Below are 18,251 nucleotides of genomic sequence, written 5' to 3'. Positions count from 1 at the left end.
TGCCTCCTCCATTCTGCTGCAGATTCATTGTTGTCATTAACGCACATTTAATCATTTTGTTTCTAATGTGCTCATAAAGATCAATTCAGTACTTTGTTGAAAAACATCTGAAATGTACTTGAGCAACACATACCCTTAGTCCTCCCAGCAGTGTGCGTGATGGCTTTAGCAGGCTGGTCTGATCCATTTGGATTTTACATCCTTTGGACTCTGGTGCCATGCCTGAAGCTGTCGATAGGTTTAAGTCAGGCTCAAACCCTGCAGAAGGCTACTGGGAAGAGAGATTGCTGAGACTGGTAGTCAGACTGGCACAGCTGGCAGTCTCTCAGCGTCTCTGTGTGTCTGCTTTAAAGTAACTTCTGTGTTCAGGTCAGTACCCCATGAGCAAACCAGAGCGAGTTAGAGTAACAGGCTCTCCCATGGAGCGTGGGCAGTTGTCTCCCCGTGTGCCTTCCTTTAGATATGCCTGTCTCTCTCACTGGCAGCAGCTTAGGGAGGGTATTGTGAAAAACAGCACAGAAATTATGCCTCCATTAGCACTATCTAAATGAATGCATCGCTCTGTTGTAAGTATAATAACGCATTTATCTCTTTCTTTGGTTGCTTCCTGAAAAGGAAAAAGAGCTTTCATTTTGATTTTACCTTAAGGTATCAGTTCCTTTTAGGTTCCCTCTCCCATCTCCTATCTCTTTTCCTAGTGAACTGGTCTTTTGTGCCTTGTTTAACAGTTCCTGCGGATCTGGGATGCACAGTTTGTGCTTTAGGTTAAATTCTGCTCGCTGCTTTGAAACTATGGCATTTGCTGGCAGAATGCGTAACTGAAAGTGACTGCTGTGCCTTTGGACCACACATTTGGGTTCCCAGCATGTAGACTGAATGGGAACGAAGGAGTTATTGAGAGAGTAGCTTTGAGCAGTAAAATATGGAGAAGGTAGGGGTTTTTCTTGCTTTTTTCCTGCCTATCAGAGGATATTGTGTAGCCCCAAAAGGATCAGAACTGAGAAAAGGCTTTTCAGTTCCCGTCTGTTGGAACTGGAGTGCTGTAGGTGGCACTCAGCGGCTCAGGGTGGGGTTCAGCTGTGTAGTGTCTGAGCGCAGATCAGCAAATCTCCTCCCTGTAATCAAAACAATTGAGGACTAGTCTCTTACTGGCAGGCTATCCCAAATGTATGGGACTTAAGAAAGAGAAGACAGATGTACGCTAGCAGTGGAGTTGTGCTCTCTGAGCTGCCTCCAAGACCCCCTTGCTCCGCAGGGTCCCATCCTTCGAATCATATGATAATTGGACATTGTTTATTTTGTCCTCAGCTCACAAAGTTACTGCAGCTCCCTCTCCCTTGAGGACAGAGGTGAATGGCTTCTCCAAGTCCAGCTTTCAATGCAGTGGTCTATGTGGAAACAGCAGCACTACCTACAAATTCTTTGCAACAGAAATGTCCCAGAATCCTAGCATTTGCTCTGTTAAACAAGTCCTTAGTGGTCCAAGGAAAGCCAAGCCAGTCTTTAGGATGTAGCTGTATGTGATGAGCTGCTTTATAACTTTACTGCCAGCTATCCCTATTTTGACCTACCTACACTCTCCTTCCCGTCCCCTTGTTCTGTTTGTCATGGCAAAAAGTTGGCGCATGTGCTGCCTGTGATGGACTGCAATGGTGCCAAAGCTTTGTCCTGTTCTTTTGGAGCATTTGCTGGCCTTACCTGAAATCAGGGGGGTTGGCAATGAGGAAGGGGTTCAAGAAGGAAATGAATTGCCATTGCAGCTCCTCTGCGTTACACTGGGTGACTGACTTTGTCTGTGAGCTCTGGGTACTGGTTATGGAATTGTCAAGGAACAGTGCAGCCCAGGTAACATCTGGGGTGCTGAGACTGTGGTGGTGAGGTGGGCTTCTCACTAGGAGAGGTGTCTCATTGATGTCGATAAACTCTCTGCATTGCTTTCCTGAAAGAGACACTGTGGGATTTGAGATCTGAGGCTCACCAGACACTCATTCCCAGTGCTGGATTGCTGATCAGCTCTGTCCACCTGGGCTGGTGTCACCCACTGTAATTCAGTGTCCAGCACAGCTCATGCCATGTGGCTTCTGGATAGCCCTTGCATGAATCTGGGAAGCAGCTTGGCTACTGGAAATGGAAGCATTGTTCACTTGTCAGGACAAAGGCTGGGTCATTTCCTGCCTGGTTTACCAAAACCTCTTCACTCTGTCCTGTAGAGCACTTCCCAGCTTTTGCTCCCTGGAGCACAGTTGCCTTGGGTTGGAGGGTTCCTGGGCAATAGGAATCAGGGGTAACACTGCTTTCTGCCTGCTGTGTGTCTTGGAGGCTCTGCAGAGTCCAGGTCATTGCTCTGAGTTCTGCTTCTCGAACACACCTTGCAGCAGTCACTGAACATTAATGCAGCTGGTGAAGATGGCCCCGGTCTCTCCTCTGGCTCAGCAGAGCCCATGTCATCTGTCTGGTTGCTTCAGGAACCTCCTTGGGCAGCTGGTGGAAACATAACAGGAGTTCACTGTGCCCCTATGGCCCAGTTCACTGGGCCAAGCAGTGCAGCAGAGGAGAATCAAGGCTCAAGAAAGGCTGGATGTCCTGTTGAGTATGTCCAGCTCACTGTAGGAATGTGAAGAGTGTTGTATGGGAGGTTTTTGGGAAGGTTGAGAGGTGACTCATCTGATGTATCCTGGGGACCTGGAGATGCTTTGTCCCTTTTTTGGCTTGACCATTGGAGACTTGGTGGAACTGGGACAGTGTTGGTGAGCAGACAGCTGCAGCTGCCTGGTGATAATGCTTCATGCCAAAAATAAACCTTGGACAGTTGTTGGTAGTGCCTGGTCTGAAGTGGCTCAGAGGTGATAAAAGTCCCCTCTTTCCTATTGCCCTGCTTCAGGACTTACCTGGAATAAAGATAGTGTCTGAGACCCTCCTGCTAGGAAATCACAGATGTTTGGCTTCATTTGAATCTGTTTTGGGTTGCTTAAATTTTAAAGGCTAATAAGTGGCATAACTGCTCTAAGTAGTAATTCAGTCTCTCTTACTGTAATATCCAAGTGCTTTGCAGCTTAGCTTGTACACTGAAAAATATTATTCTTCTGCTTGTCAGGTGACTGACTCCTGGTGATACAACTGCTTCTCCTTTCTAAGAGTCCTAAAACATAAATCTGGATATATGTCTTAATCTGAATGAATTTCTTGGGGTAGAGAGGGAGCCTGCAAGTCCATTTCTGGACAGGTTAGCTTTGAGGCACTGATTACAGTTGCATGGATTTTGCCCAAGCAAGAATAGTAATTAGACAGCTCCAAAATCCAGATAAAGATTTTCTTTCTAGCCTCTCTGGTTTTTGTTGTCCTCTAGAATTTGTTGGTTTATGGTTTTTGTTGTATGAGGGTTTTTCTTCCCCAGAATTAGAGATGTGCAATATCAGTAACACTGTTGGAAATCACAACCCAGGGTCGGGTCTGGCTTTAAATTACAGCTGAGGCACCAGGGCCTTTAGAAGCCCTGTGGGTAAAAGTAAAGCCTTGGATATGGCTGTGGGGTTAAACCTCTGGAGCCTGGGAATCTGTGCAGCCAAGGTAATAAGGGGGAACTGCCTTTCTAGGGACAGGGGATATTTTTCATTGCAGGGCTGTGGTAGGAGGAGTTGAAGAGGCTGTTATGAAGGTGAAAGGATTCTGGATTAATATTTTGGGATCCTGAAGAACAAGAATTGTGAAAGAGCATGAAAGAGGAAGTGGAGAACAAGCACGATCACCTCATCTTTCCTTTCATCCACATGAAGAGCAACTGTTTTGAAAAGCTGCATTTTCAGAAGTACATGTGCAAGACCAGAGTTCCCAAGAGGACATGTGACAGGACTAGGCTAGCTGAGCTGAAATCCAGCTGGATTGCTTCTGGAACAGCCTGTGCATCATTGTGAGCTGTGATAAATGGTGACTGAAGCAATGATTTATTTCAGAATTGCTGCTGAGCTCTCCGCAGTGGGAGTCAGAGCTCCCAGGGGGAACAAGAATGAGTTTTCTGCTGGAATTGGGCATGGTTTGTTTTTTGAGAGCTCAGAGTAAAGCCATTAGTAGCTGAGAGATGACTGGGCAACTATTGTGCTTCCCTCACTTGGTCAGCAGGACTTGCTTTCTGCCTGCTTCTCAGCCCATGGAGCTCAAGGAATGAGAAAAAAGCTGAGTCTCTGTTCTGTGCTGCTCCCAACAGCTCAGTGGTTTTCTAGTTTCCCTTTGCAAAACTGGAGGAAAATATCACGTGGAAGTGTCACGTTTGTAGGAGATGTGTTTGCTGGGGGCCTGCAGCTGTGTTTGCAAAGATGTGACCTTTTTGCATTCCAACACAGAATCAGGGATTTGGTCACTTTGTCCCGTGTTTTGGGGGAAGAATGAAGGGGTGCAGTGCCTGGGTCTGTGAGGTAGGAAGGGAGTAAAGCCCTGTTGTTTGCCCTAGGAATGGATAAGAAGAGCTGAGCCTAAATGAGAGGCTGTTTGCAAAATTACACTCTGCTTTGGACCAGGAGGGAGCTCTGCCTGAGTCACATTCACTGCAGTTCTATGCCATTCTTTCCATGAGGCTTAGAGGAAAGTGTCCAGCCTGTGCTAGTCACACAGTGGTTGACAACCTTTGTGCATTTGGTGCATTTCTGATCTGTGCTGGAAACAGCACAGAAACACCTGTGTTCCTGCAGTAGTCATGCTGCCACAAGCTCAATTCTGGATGGTTTTTCTGTGAGCAGAGGGATGCACAGAAAGAGAAACATGAGAAGTCTCAGTGTTTGTCTGCTTCCTACCTGTCTCCTGTGCTTGGTCACTGAGAAATTAGTGTCTTGCCCGTGCAGTCACTTCCGCTGCTGAGCTGTAGTTCCTCGGAACATGTGGATGTGCTCCTGTGGTCCTCTCCTTACCCTGTGGGTCCATCTTAATCTCTGTCGCCCTTGAAGGGAGCAGTGGCTCTGCAGGCCCTTTCAGCCTGCCTTCCTCACTTAGATCTTGTTCCTCTTGTGTTTGTTGAGTCTTTCCCTAATTCCTTCTAGGTTTGACCGTGACCTTTGTTGCTGGCCCTTCTCTACCCTCTGGCTTCTGAATCCTGGGCAGGGCCAGAGCAGGAGGGGCTTTCCAAGTGTGTGCATTGTCTTCAGCTGTTTCTGGGACGTGGTGTGCCTTTTGTTCGGTTTGGTTTAGCTGTTTGCAGTTCTCGAGTCGGTGTCCTGACCTGCCCATTGTGCTCTGGTGCCCGACCTCTCCAGTGTGCCTGTGGAAGGGACTGCGAGCTCCCGGTGGCCTGGGACGCGCGTGTGTGTGCGTGAGGGTGTGTGAGCACGTCCTTGCCAGTGCTTTACAAATAACCACGTGTCACGGCTTGTAACCCCGTGGCAGGCTAACTGCTTTAGCGGTGCCGGGATGTGCAAGGTATGGCACGTGGCTCCAAAGGTGGGACGCGGGAAGGCCGTGCGTGCAGAGCGCTTCAGGGACTAGTAAGTAACGCACAGTTCTCCGTGTTGTTGTGGCACAAGATCCATTTCCTTGCAGTAGGAGGTCGTGTGTCTGTGATGACTGCCATGCCATCAAAGCATGTTTCTCTGTCAAGCGTGAGGGAGGGAGGAAGAGACTGTTCCCCGAGGGACATGCTGTAGGCTGAGTGCTCCTCCCCACCCATGCAGACTCTTGGCGTGCTGGCAGGGGGCCTTGAGAGGAGCGTTGGACTGGCGCTTGCATACTGTCCGTCCCTGCTGCATGCTGGAATGCAACGTATAAAGTGAGTATCGTGACCGGGGTGGAAGCAAAGCTGCTAACAAGTCTTTTCTCTTTGCCTTTAGCCCTGACGAAGAATCTTCGCAGAAGTTCATTCCCTTTGTCGGGGTGAGTGTCGCCGTAGTTACACTGTCCCAAGTCAGCTATAATAAGTCTGTAAGTGTTAACCTGAACTTACCTGGTTTCTGGAGTAGAGCAGAAGCCATTGGGTGCTCTGAGGCAGAATATCAGCATGAGAACCTGATGGTTGGATGCAACTGCCTGGTATGTAAGCATATTCCTCTAAGATCCCTCAACAAACTACAGGGTGTATTTTACTTCTCAGATGTGAAAGTGACATGTCCCTGGAAATCTGATTGCTCTGGTTGATTTGGCCAAATTTGCTATTCTCCTGTCAGTCCTCTGTGTGCTTGTCATGAACAGACTCCAGTCCCCTTAATATCTCATCCACTCCTGGGATGTGGGTAGTACATCCCACCAGGGAGATCATTTATACCTCTGTTAAGCTTGAGTCTGGGGCAGAGCTATTTAATGCATTTTATTATGTGAACATGTATTTGGGATAGTAGTCCCTAGTTTTCCCTCCTGTCCTTATCTTTAAGTGTTCCTGGCAGAGGTGGCCAAGTGCAGAGTATCTAGGCAGGGCCATGTTTGTTCTTCTGTCCATGTATTTCATGCACTGTGTCCTTTGCCTTTTCTAGCTTCCCTCCCCTTATTTGATCAAGCTCTTCAGTTCATTAAGTTTTAGGTACAAAGTCATTGACCTGCAACTAAAAAGGAATCCCCTGGCTGCTCTTCAATTGTTGGATGTCCTTTTCACAGTTTTTGCTACTGTCTTGTAGCTTCTCTTTCTTGCATGCTGGCTGCCTTGCTCTGCCTGCTCTGTGTTAAGCTGACTTGTGTGCACTCCCGTTTGTGTCCCTGTCGTCAGAGCTAATCCGAAATCCCAAGGCATTTAAAGAGCTTAGCCTCTCTTGCCCTCAGGCTGACCCTGCTTTCACTCATGTGTCTCCTCAGAGTGAGAATCTGTCCCTGTGTTATTCCCAAGAAGATACATCTTCCCAATTTGTTCCCTGCTGATGAGCTTTGTTTGATCTTGTCCCTCCCATGAACCGCAATTTCTAGTGAAGAACTGTTTTTATAAAACAGCTGTTTTACCTTTCCTAATAACATGAAAAGCCCAAAAGGGCATGGAAGCTCCCAGACTCTTCTCATAGCTACATGGCTCTGTAAAGCTTTTCTTTAGGACTGATTTAGTTCTGTGTTATGTGCAAGCAAACGGGCCCAAAGTGTTTATCAAATTGCTCTAAAGTGATCATTGTCCTGACATTAGCACTGCTTTTCCAGTCTGGATGTGATTGTCTGAAAGTGGTGGAAGAGTGAATGGCTTTGTTGTTTACATAAGCCCCGAAAAACTTGCCTTGAAAGCACAAACTGACTTCCTATGTCAGCTGGTGATGAGGGTCAAATCAGTGCTGCTTGCTCTTGCCTCTGAAGTGTTCCTGTCTTCCCCATGAAACACATGTAAAGAGACTCTGAAAGGCCAGTTGCAGGTGTCTCACAAAGAGGCTGGACATGAATACTGAGGCTCTTTCCCTCAGCTGCAGCCTGCTTGGAACCCAGAAGTGAGTAGGGCAGTGCCTTGCTGCTCAGCTGGCCTCTGAAGTGGTGGGAGTGGAGCCTCACAAGGGGCCAGGGTCAGGTGGTGGAGGCTGCGTGATCCAGTTGCCAGGAGAGTTAACAGGATGTGCCTCTTCCTGAAAGGAAGGGAGGCTGGCTGCTGACACATTCCTGGATGGAAGCATGTTGGAACTGCAGCAGTCTCGAGGGCCTCCCTAAATGGAGGGAAGGGAATGTGTCTGTGTTCCTCCCGTGTGTCTGAACTCGAGCATCTTCAGTCAACCAGCAAGGAGGAAAAGGCCAGAAGAGATTCCTGTCTGGCTTGCAGATCAAGGTGGCTGTAGGCAGCTTCCTGTGTTGCTTGTCTTTCCTAAATCTTCTGCCTTGCCTCCTCTTGCTCACAGCCAGTGACAGTCTCTGAAACACCCTCTTGGTGTTTAACACATACAGCACAAATGACTGCTGGACTCCAGAACCTGATTTGTTGCCCTTTGGATGGAGACTGGACAAACTGAGCTACAGCCTCCTTCTCCCAAGCCAGTAACCCGTCAGGGAGCCTCAGTACACACTGCTGAGTTCATGATGGCTTTTCCAAGACTGGATCTAACAGAGAATCCACCAGAAAACCTGAGAGCTCTCCAAGATCAGCATACCTCTCCCCACCCTCAAAACTCTGCAAAGCTTTCTGCTTATAATGAAGTTGGTTTTTTTGGTCCCATAGCACAGAAACATGTTCCCTAGAGATGTGGTCCAAACATGGTCATGTCTGAACTTAAGGACCTTCTATTTTCAAACTAAACAGATTGCATGGCATCATTTCTCATTCTAAAGCAGATTTTATTGACTTGAACTCCCTTTGCAGCTCTTTCCCATTTGTCAACATTTACACAGGGTAGACATTAACCCTGGATACAAGTTTCTTAAGGACCTTAAAAAAGGATCTCTGCTGTGTTAAGAGGAAGAATCCCTGTGCACCATAGCATATTATCACTAGAGAAGATCCTTGCTTTTGTATCACCAAGAGGCATTTTATCTTTCTAGGCGTATTGTGTTCTTGGGAGCTTGTTTGTAGCATGTTCTGTTCCACAAATTATCACCAGTGGCATTTATCATTAATCTTAATGTACTAGCTGGTGGTTGGTTGGCCACACACATTTGTACCCTTATTACTGTGTGATTTGGATCGTTCTGACCAGTCCGTGTGGTAGTTTGTCCATGTCTGCATCCAGAGGCTTTGCTAGGAGCTTTATCCTCTTTGACTGACACTACCCTTGCTTAGAGCATAGAAAACTCTGAGCAGAAACTGTGCGTTGCTGCTTCTGTGGTTTCATGACAAACCCCAGCTATGCTGCACCCTGGAAGTGGCTGCACTTCGGTGGTGGAAGCAATGTGTATGTAATTAGCAGTGCTGAAGGGATATTTATGTCCCTTTCTCCTCCCTGACCCACTCCCACAGGTGTCACAGGCACTGTAGTTGCCATAGCTTGGGGCTGATGGTGAACTGTTCAGAGCTGTCAGGTCTGTAACAGCTCCATAGGGTCTCTGCTGTCCCTTCTATAGGTCAGGGATGGGCTGTGAGCTCATACTGCTTGGCTGGACACTGCTGGAACCTGCCCAGCTCTTAGAAGACTCCACTTTTTCCACTTACTTCAACTACTCTGACTGCAGGGACAGTGCCAAGGGGACTGCAGGGATGAGCTTAGGTTTGGGGTTGTGGGTTCCTGAAGTTCAAAGGACTCCTGTTTCATAAAGCTCTTTTGTTTTGCCCCCTTTAGGTGGTGAAGGTTGGAATAGTGGAACAATCTTCTGCAACATCAGGTAACGAGTATCCTCTGTGCCTTCTGTGTCCTACAGGTGGTAGGAGTCTGACTTCACAGGCTAAACAAACTTGTCCATTGCTGATGTCTTAGAGTGCTGTGAGGTGAAATTGGATTTTATTGGCTCCCAGTTCCACTACTTTGACTCTCAGTGGCTTGTCTGCAGAATGAGAACCCTCTCAGTTGAGAGAGGCCATTTTTCTTGTTACTTTACAAGGAGCTTCAGGCCAGATGAAATTCCCACACTCTTATCCAGGGAAGCTCCACTCACATTTGTGCAAGCGCCCATTTTTCTCACGTGTTCTCAGTGGGGTGGATTCACTGCTATGGTTCCTGCTCCAAAATGTGGAAGCAGGTCATCAGAAGTTCATGCCTGTCTCCCTACACTGGGCTCAAATGCCTGATAAAATCAATCTCAGACATGTGCCTTACACTGGGAACTTTAGGATGGGCAAAATTTGGACCCTTTTATTTTTTAATGGGGAGTGCAAGATGATTTACACCATACTGCCTGCTTACACACATGGATATGAGGTAGTGCTATTTTGTTAATGTGAACTTATTTTTTCCTCTTTCATACACACTACTAGTCAGGATTATTGTTTTTGTCATCTGTTGGGATTGTTTCTTGTATTGCTTCACTATTAAACCCAGATTCTTGTGGCCTGTGTTACACATAGGTTTGTGCATGGAGGCAGCCCTTCTGTGGGTCACTCCTTGTGGCCACAGTGATCCCTCCATTCTGAAGGGCTGACATGAAGGGAATGATGCCTTGGTTGTGGAGGGTGGGAGCAGATGGAATGGGGGAGGTCCCTGTGATCAGCCCAGAGGTACTGTATTCTACACAGCAGTGCTGCTGCTCTGCAGTGGTTGCAGGGGGAGATTCCCCATCAGAGATCAATGGGCTGGGCTCTGACTGTGCAGGAGGCTTAAAATCAGCTGGGAGCAAACCCTAGGAGAGCAGATGCCACATGAGGAGCCCAGAGGAGTGTGAATGTCTGTGCCTGCCTTGTACCCAAAGATAGAAACCTGGTGGTTGAAGTGTGGAGGCCATCAAAACTGGTGGGCTGGCTGGTCTCTGGATTGAGTGTGAGCAAAATCTGTGCAGCAGCAGCGTGGGTAAGGAGACTGAGCTATCCTGGTGTGTATGTGCTGGGCTGTGAGACAAACCCAGACAAACAGTTTGACTTCCTTTTTTTAAGGTGACTCTGATGATGCAGCTCCCTCAAGCTCCAGTGTCCTTTCTTCTACCCCACCTTCTGTATCTCCTGCTGTGAAAGAAGCCTCCCCCACACCCCCTTCCTCACCATCTGTTACAGGCAGCTTCTCGTCCTCAAGGTAAACCATGTTTTGTCTCCTCACAGCCCCCTTGGCTGCTTATCTGGCATATGCATAAGAGAGAGCTCCTCTAAAGGGAAACCCATAGCTCTTTCTTCATCCTTAGCAAACACTCAAAGCTGTCACCTTTCCCCTTCACCTCTTTTGCCTCTGGAGTCACGATGTCTTTGCTGACCGACAAGGAGCTGGGGAGGGCAGGGGGGATCTTGCACTCAATGGGAAGGCTGCATGTCCCAAGGTCAGACACACTGGAACTACAAGGGGCAACCTTGTTTCTGATAGTCTGGCAGAAACCAGAGCTGAGCCACTGTGGCAGCCATTTGGGTAGGTTTGTTATTTCCATCTGCTGGTATTTTCCCTTTGAGACTGGATTCTCTTGAGGAGATATGTAGTCAAAGAAATTACTGACCCTGATACACGTGGGTGCCAGGCTAATCCCTCATGATTCTTATGTTTTCAAGGTCAGAGGGACTCTTGAAGGAGCTGACCCCTTTCTCTGTGAGGGGAGAGCTGGAAGTCATAAGGTGACATAGTTGCCATTCGTGTGTGTGCCTGAAAGTATATCAGAAATGCAAGGAGGCTTCACCTATAGATAATACTAAGTTCTGGCTTAGCTGAAATTTTTAGGGGTGAAGGGAGGAAATCTCTAGAAGACTGCCAGTAAAGACTTGCTCTGGCCAGGACTCTTCATTTTGTTGCTGCACAAAACATTGGCGTAGCTGTCTAACACTTTGCGTGCAGTTCTTGTACTCAGAAGCCCTTGGTGAAGTTCCCCTTGATTTGTTAACTCCTCTGAATCTTTAAGGCAACATAGCAGCACTCTTGTGAGAAGGGGAAACTAGAAGCACTTGGACTCTCTCCCTAAGTAGCATCTCCTACTGTCCCTGTTGGAGACAGAATGGGGACCTTCCATGCCCACCCCAGAGTGCCCTGCAGGGACCTTTAACCTCTGACTTCTTCAGCTGCCTTAAGAGTTCCCTTTTAACAAGAGGAAATGTAAAGGTGGAAGGCCTAGTTTAGCAGGTGCCCAGCACTGGAAGGTGTTAGTGGCTGTTCACATGTGCCAGGAGGTCCAGTTCCCTGGGTGCCTCCTGTCGGCTCCCTGTGCTTTGGTGGCAGGAGAGCCCTGTGTGCCTCAGGCTGGTCCCAGCAGCAGCTGGGGGCTGTGCAGGCTCTGGGGAGCAGACCTGACTTCTCCTGTGTGAGCTTTGTATGGACTTTCCAAAGGTGGACGTGCTTTGGGAACCAATACCCACAGGAGTGTAGGATGTTCAAGTTGTGAGCCATGGATGTGATGTATCTGAAGTTGACACTCAGGCTCTAGGAGTCTGGTATTTTTTAGTTCCATACTGTAGGCTAAAATCATCAAGAAATGAGGAAGCTTAGGTTCAACATTGTTCCATCTCCCCTGACCTGTAAGTGACAACACAGGGGGTGGAGGGTGACCCAGACTGAAAGATTAAGCCACATGTTTAACAGGGAATGGAACATAAAATCCTGCCTGGGCATAGTGAACATTAGGATGCTTTGTCTTTACAACTGAGTTGAGAAATGTGATGCAAAGGAGTCTTTAAACTCAAAGCAGCATCTCAAAAGCGTCATCCTTAAAGAATCTCACTTCTGAATATTGCCCTGAGAATCCAAAACCTGGTTTTGGTGATCAAAGATGAACTCAGCTTTGCAGTCTGACTCTCAGCTGAATAAATGGCAAACAAAAGGAAGAGCTGAGAGGACTCTAATGATGGGATGTCCTTGTTTAACCTTGAGAGTTTCTATTAGACAGGTGGTGCAGAGGGATGCATATTTCATTCAAGATCAAATTTATCTTCCTTAACAATTGCCATTTCTCAAACAGGGGACATGGACTGGTAGATAAATTTAGCTTTTTGTCTAGTACTTGCATATTATTTAACACTGATTGTCATTGTGTAGGAAGAAGTATAGGCTGTCAGCCATAGGTCTGCTCCCTTGGGGTTAGCTAGCAAGAGGCAGGGGCAGGCAAGGGCTGGAATTTCCCAGGTTGCTCATCTTCCCCTTTCTGGCTCAAGAAAGGCTGGCAGTGTGTTTTGGTGATGCACAACTGTTACCACACAACGCGCGGGAGTTTTCAACAGCAGATCATGTCCTGAAATCTGCCATTGTTTAGCAAGCATCACAGGACTGGCAGGGCATTTTTCCATCAGTGGAATTCCCCAGCAAGTGGCAGGGGAGGCAGTTATTGCATGCCAACTCTATAACAGGGACCTGGGTAGAGCAGAGATGCTGTTTGATTCTGAACCAGAAAGGAAGCAGCTGGTGGCAGGAAGAGCTCAGGAACATAGGAGATGAAAGCAAGTCAGGGAGACTGGGAACTGAGTACTGGAGGAACTGAGTTCAGGGACCCACCAGGTCTTTGCTCACCCCAGTTCAGGGTTGATTTTGGCAGTGCTGCACCTGGACAGAGTCAGTCATCAGTGCTCAGGAGGCAGCAACAAGTGCTTACAGCCTCTTTTCCCTACTCAAAAGACAGTGATCTGGGATGCCTCAAGGGTTGCCTTTACTGGCTGGGTCACCGAATTCCACATTGTGGAAGGAAGCTTTCCTAATACTCACCCCCATGGCTGTGCAACAGGTCAGCTTGTCTTGGCTCAGTGCAGTTCTGTGCTGCCAAACTGATGCCCCTGTGCTGTGTGATGCAGGCTGCATCTCTCAGGGATGAGTTCTTGGGCTTTTGTGATTGCTGGGTCTCGCTCTGAAATGTTGCTTCCTGATTCCCCAAAGAGCCATGTGTTTATCCTTTGACCAGGAATGCCAGCCACTCTGAAAAAAGCACAGATGGGGGGAACTGCTGAGAGCTGTGCAGAAGTTACCTTCTTGTCTTGTTTTCCAGCCAGGGCCTCGGTGCTGAGTTGATGGGCCTGCAGGTGGATTACTGGATTGCAGCTCCACCCGTGGATAGAAAGAGAGACCCGGAGAAGAAGGACCCCTCCACTACCAAAAACACACTGAAATGCACTTTCCGGTCCCTCCAGGTCAGCAGGTTACCTGTCAGCGGGGAGATTGCCACCACTCCAACCATGTCCATGACTGTCGTGACAAAAGAAAAGAACAAAAAAGGTAAGGTGAAGGTGGACACATTTGCTGCTGCCTAAGGCCAAGAATGCAATGCTGCTCTCCCTGTCCTGCTGCTCCAGGGCTGCCTGACTTGTCAGTCCTGCATTACAGCACCTCAGTCATATTTTTATCCTCAAAATCCTAATCTGTAGATGAGAAGTGACTACATAAGGTGACAGAGTTTGAAAGGGTGGTTCCTCTTTGTGCTGTAAAAAGGGGATGTGTTCGCTCTTACGGTTGAACAGCTAAGATGGTGTAGCGCAGAAGAACAAAGGTGGGGACAGAGTGCTGGAAACTTGGGAGAGTTATGCTTACTGGGATGATATCCCCATCCTGTGAGCCTTCAGCTCTAAAGAGCCACATAGAATAAAAAAGGCATGTAAGGGGAAAAAAAAAGGGGGGAGGGAGACAATAGCCCAGCAAGTACCATGGATCCCTGTGAGATGACAAAATGGGAGAACCCTCTGAACTGGAGTCTAGGACCTCCCACTCTCCCCCTGCACACAGCCTCACTCTAGAACCAGTGGGGTGATCTAGAACCTGGAGCAAAGTCATGTGGGAGTGGCTGAGGGAGCTGGGGGTGTTTAGCCTGGAGAAAAAGAGGCTCAGGGAGACTTTATCACTCTCTACCACTACCTGAAAGGAAGGTGGGGGTCAGTCTCTTCTCCTAGGTAATGAGGGACAGGAAGAGGAAATGGCCTTGGGTTCTGCCAGGGGAGTCTTAGATTGGATATTAGGAAAATTTTCTTCACCAGAAGGATTGTCAAGCACTGAAACAGGCTGCCCAGGGCAGCGGTGGAGTTGCCATCCCTGCATGCTTGGAGGTATTTAAAAGATGTGTAGATGTGGCACCTGGGGACATGTTTTAGTGGTCCAGTTGGCAGTGTTAGGTCAGCGGTTGGATTTGATGATCTCAGAGGTCTTTTCCAACCTAAAGGATTCTATGACTCTTATGCTTTTGTACAGAGTACTTTGTGGGTCAAAAGGAAGTAGAAGAGAAATGCTCTCAGTTCAAAGCCTCATGTTATCTTTTTTCTTTTTTATTCTTCTTCTTAAACTCATGGCTTTAAGCTTATTTTCTCAAAACAAACTAACAAAAAAGGCATTTTAAATGTTGTCAGTAATTCTGTATTTGCTCCTGGCCTTGGTACTGTGAAACATTTTTGAAACTGAGAACAGTTCTGCAGCAAAGTATTTTCAAGGAAGCAGCAAGGCAGTTCTGCACTTGCATTCAGCTACCAGTAGCTGTCCTTCACAACATCTTCCTGCTTGTGGGCCTGGGAGTCACTCCTGATGGAAGCAGGGGTTTTGGGGGCTCTGAGAGGAGGCTGACAGAGCTTCCTTGCATAACTGTGTGGCTAGGTCAGTCCTGGGCCAGCACAGCTGTGGCACTGCTGGTACCAGAGCTGCCACCTGTGATGACACCCTTTAAGTGTCATGCTGATGGGAGAAGCAATCCTGAGACACTCCAAATGTTCTTCCCTGGGGCTGGCCTAGCCTGCAGCAGAGGTGTTTTAACACCACCAGCGTTTGTGGAGCTGATTTGTACATCTTCGCTCATGCATTTGGACAGTTCTTAGGGAACTGGACCCTTTTTTAACTTCCCTTCTGCCTTCCCTCTCCACCAGCTGCCCCCAGTTTGTAGCCCCTCCTGCTCTCCAGGTGTCTGTGCAGCCCAGCCCAGTTGGGCTGCAGTCACTGCAGCAGTCCTACCACTGCAGATGCAGATGTTTTCCCTACATGGTGTCTCAGGAGCAGGAGTTACCCTGAAGGTGCCCTTTGGGGCCTGGGTTATGAGCTGGAAATGCTTCACATAGAGACACTTAGAGCTAAGATGCCCATGTGCATATATAGGTGATAGTGCTCAGCACTGACAGACTCCTGCCAAGAAGAGAGGATCTTAGAATTTTCAGACATGAATGTTTAAATGCAAAAACTCAAATAAGTGTCAGTGCAGCCAGCTCCTGTGAGTGGCATAGATTTACTGTGTGTTGGTTTGTTTTTCTTCCAGTGATGTTTTTGCCCAAGAAAACAAAAGACAAGGAGGTTGAGTCAAAGAGCCAGTGTATTGAAGGAATCAGCAGGTTGATTTGCACAGCAAAACATCAGCAGAACATGCTGCGTGGTAAGTGCATAGCTTGCATCCCGTTAGGCTCTGGGATGAGGCTCAGATGATTGTCCTCCAGGCAGAGGGCTGACTTGTGGTCCTGCCCTGTGCCCTGGTGCCAGCGTGATGGGGATGTTTCTGGGGAACAGGCTTGGATGTATCCAGCATGGGGGAATGCTTCAATAGGTCTGGGATGTGGGAAAATCCTCCCTTACCTATGAACTTCTCTGAATCAATGCTCTGGATGAGGACAAGGGCTGGACCAGGCTCCATTCCCCTCCCTTTCATTCTCTATTTCTCTTGCACAACTGGTACAAGTGTTGGTTGGTGGCAACTGTGAGAATGTGGCTGCTCCTATGGGCAGGTCTCTGGCATACAGACACGCCACAGCAGGAGCCATATATTCATCTGGCAGGAAGACCTGAAGTGGCTGTCACTGGAACTGAGCATTCAGGATCAAAAATATCCCTGTAGCCTGTTCAGTTGAGAATCTCCAACAGAGGGATCTGCCTGGGTCACTTCCTTAATCCTGGCCCAGTCTGATGCTGGGGAGCGTGAGAGGTACTCACAGAATGTGTCACCTCTCTAAGAGACATGGGTCTCCTGGTTAGAGTGCCAGTGAGGAGAGACTGATGTGCAGCTCTGTAAGAGTGCATTTGCCCAAAAAAGAAAATGAAGTGTGTTTAGGAAATCTGAGCAATCGGATCAGATGACACTGAAATCAGCAGTCGGGGGAGCTCTGGTGTCAGTGAGCAATTCTGGAACAACAATCTGAGCTGTTCTCCCTAAACCTGGTCTACTCCCGAGCCTTTCTTCCCCCACGTGTGCAGCTGGGTGGGGTAGTCGGGCAGAGCAGTGCGTGGCCAGGCCTCCCTCTGCCGACTGCAGGGAGATTTCCAGCAAAGCCACTTCCCCTCCGTATTTTCTAACTTGTCCTCTCTTTTTGCCCTCCCCTGCAGTCCTGATCGATGGGGTGGAGTGGAACGATGTCAAGTTCTTTCAGCTGGCAGCACAGTGGTCCTCCCATGTCAAGCACTTTCCCATCTGCATATTTGGACACTCCAAATCTAACTTCTAGCTGTGCTCGGCGGAGGGACCTTCTGCCTGTCCCAGGGACTGCACACCAGGAGCCAGGAACTGCGTGCCAACTCTGACTCGTGTCGCTCTGCCCTCTCCTGCAGAATTAATTACAGATGTGCTTGGATTACTTTTGAATTACTTTTTTCTATTAACTCTTAAGTTTACTACAAGGGAAGGAAACCCCTTTAAACAAAGGCAAAAAAACCCAGTCTTAAATATAGATGTGCTGACAACATGAAGTTGTGGGGGAGTTGGCAGGAGCAGGCAACCTGCCCAAGAGCACCTACCACTTACAAGCAGATAGCTGAATAACTGCACTGCTTATTAACCTGAGACCTCATTGGTGTGAGTGTGCTGGGGGAACCGTGGATCAGCTCAAATGGATTTTGCAGAAGATCATGTGTGTTGCTGTACATTTGGCCCCCTCCCTCTATATTTCTAGGAAAAAAGGGTGGCCAGTCTGTCTTCCTGCTGCCAAAGGACGGGAGATCAGCGAGTCTGGAGGGAGTTCAATGGTCCAGTTTGGAAAACAAACCACTTACATAGCTAGAGAGGTCTGGAGAGGGGATCCCCTTTGGAGCATGGAGCCTGCCATGGGGACAGGCAGGTGTTTGTGCTGAAGTGATGCCTGAGGAGGGTTGGGCAGGAACAGGAATTAGGGAAACGCTAAGAGGAAGGAAACTCCAGTGTCCCAGGTCTGTGACAATGACCAAACTAAGCCAGTCACCATGTCCCCACAGCTGGCTGTGCTGCAGAGGGACACCATGTCAGTGGGGTCGCTGCTATTTACATACTCACACCAATTATTTACCTGTCAATAAAACCTCGTCCAGCCTCTAAAGGGAAAGGATTTTTTTTAACAGCTGCAGATTTTTTTTAATGCTTTCTAAAAAAAATAAAATAAAATAAAAAATAACAGGAAAAAATTAATTTGCCAAAAGAAAAAAACCAACAAACCCAGGAAGATGAGCCTTGTCTGTGGAGTGATATATCAGTGGAGTGGCTGGACTGGGAGCCAGCCAGGCGCTCTGCGTGTCCAGCTGCCTTCCTGTCCATCTGTCAAACTGCACACATGAGGTAGCGTGGGGTGCTCTGTCTGCTGCCTGCATCCTGCCCTGACCACACTGCTCCCTGGAGCCTGCCTGGCTTCAGGGCCCTTGTCCTCGAACCACTCAGGATCTCTCCTCATGGGAGCTGAAGGAATGTAACAGAAATGAAGGGTGCTCAAGGTAGGCAGCCTCCTGTGGGCTGCTCTGGAGATGGACATTGTCCTTAACTTCTGCTTCTTGAGTATTCCTCCCCACAAGTGTTTCTCTCTAGATCACATCCTTTCCCCAGCAGAATATGCTTTTCCTCTGGCATGGCGTTGCCTGTGGGTTGAGGCTTCGTGAGGGGTTTCAGCTCCAGGGTGCAGAATGGAAGCTGTCATTGGAATGTGAGTGAGAATGAAG

The 18,251-nt window shown here is 48.2% G+C and overlaps 1 protein-coding gene across 7 annotated transcripts in view; it reads left to right on the top strand.

Annotated features, from left to right (window-relative positions):
* The window catches only part of PACS2 (phosphofurin acidic cluster sorting protein 2), a 73,377-nt gene extending 56,373 nt beyond the window's left edge, over positions 1 to 17,004 (top strand). For all 7 annotated transcript variants that reach the window (XM_032695824.1, XM_032695823.1, XM_032695822.1 and 4 more), the window contains exons 19-24: positions 5,811 to 5,853; positions 9,141 to 9,183; positions 10,385 to 10,520; positions 13,390 to 13,616; positions 15,625 to 15,738; positions 16,680 to 17,004. In XM_032695824.1, coding sequence (XP_032551715.1) covers positions 5,811 to 5,853; positions 9,141 to 9,183; positions 10,385 to 10,520; positions 13,390 to 13,616; positions 15,625 to 15,738; positions 16,680 to 16,798 — 682 coding nt within the window. In that variant the 3' untranslated portion in view covers positions 16,799 to 17,004. The remainder of the gene's footprint in view (positions 1 to 5,810; positions 5,854 to 9,140; positions 9,184 to 10,384; positions 10,521 to 13,389; positions 13,617 to 15,624; positions 15,739 to 16,679) is intronic.
* Positions 17,005 to 18,251: the final 1,247 nt, after the last annotated feature.

The sequence above is a fragment of the Chiroxiphia lanceolata genome, chromosome 9, assembly GCF_009829145.1.
Source record: "Chiroxiphia lanceolata isolate bChiLan1 chromosome 9, bChiLan1.pri, whole genome shotgun sequence".
NCBI lineage: Eukaryota > Metazoa > Chordata > Aves > Passeriformes > Pipridae > Chiroxiphia > Chiroxiphia lanceolata.
The sequence above is the reverse complement of the archived record's forward strand: the minus strand, read 5'-3'. Positions and strand labels throughout refer to the sequence as shown.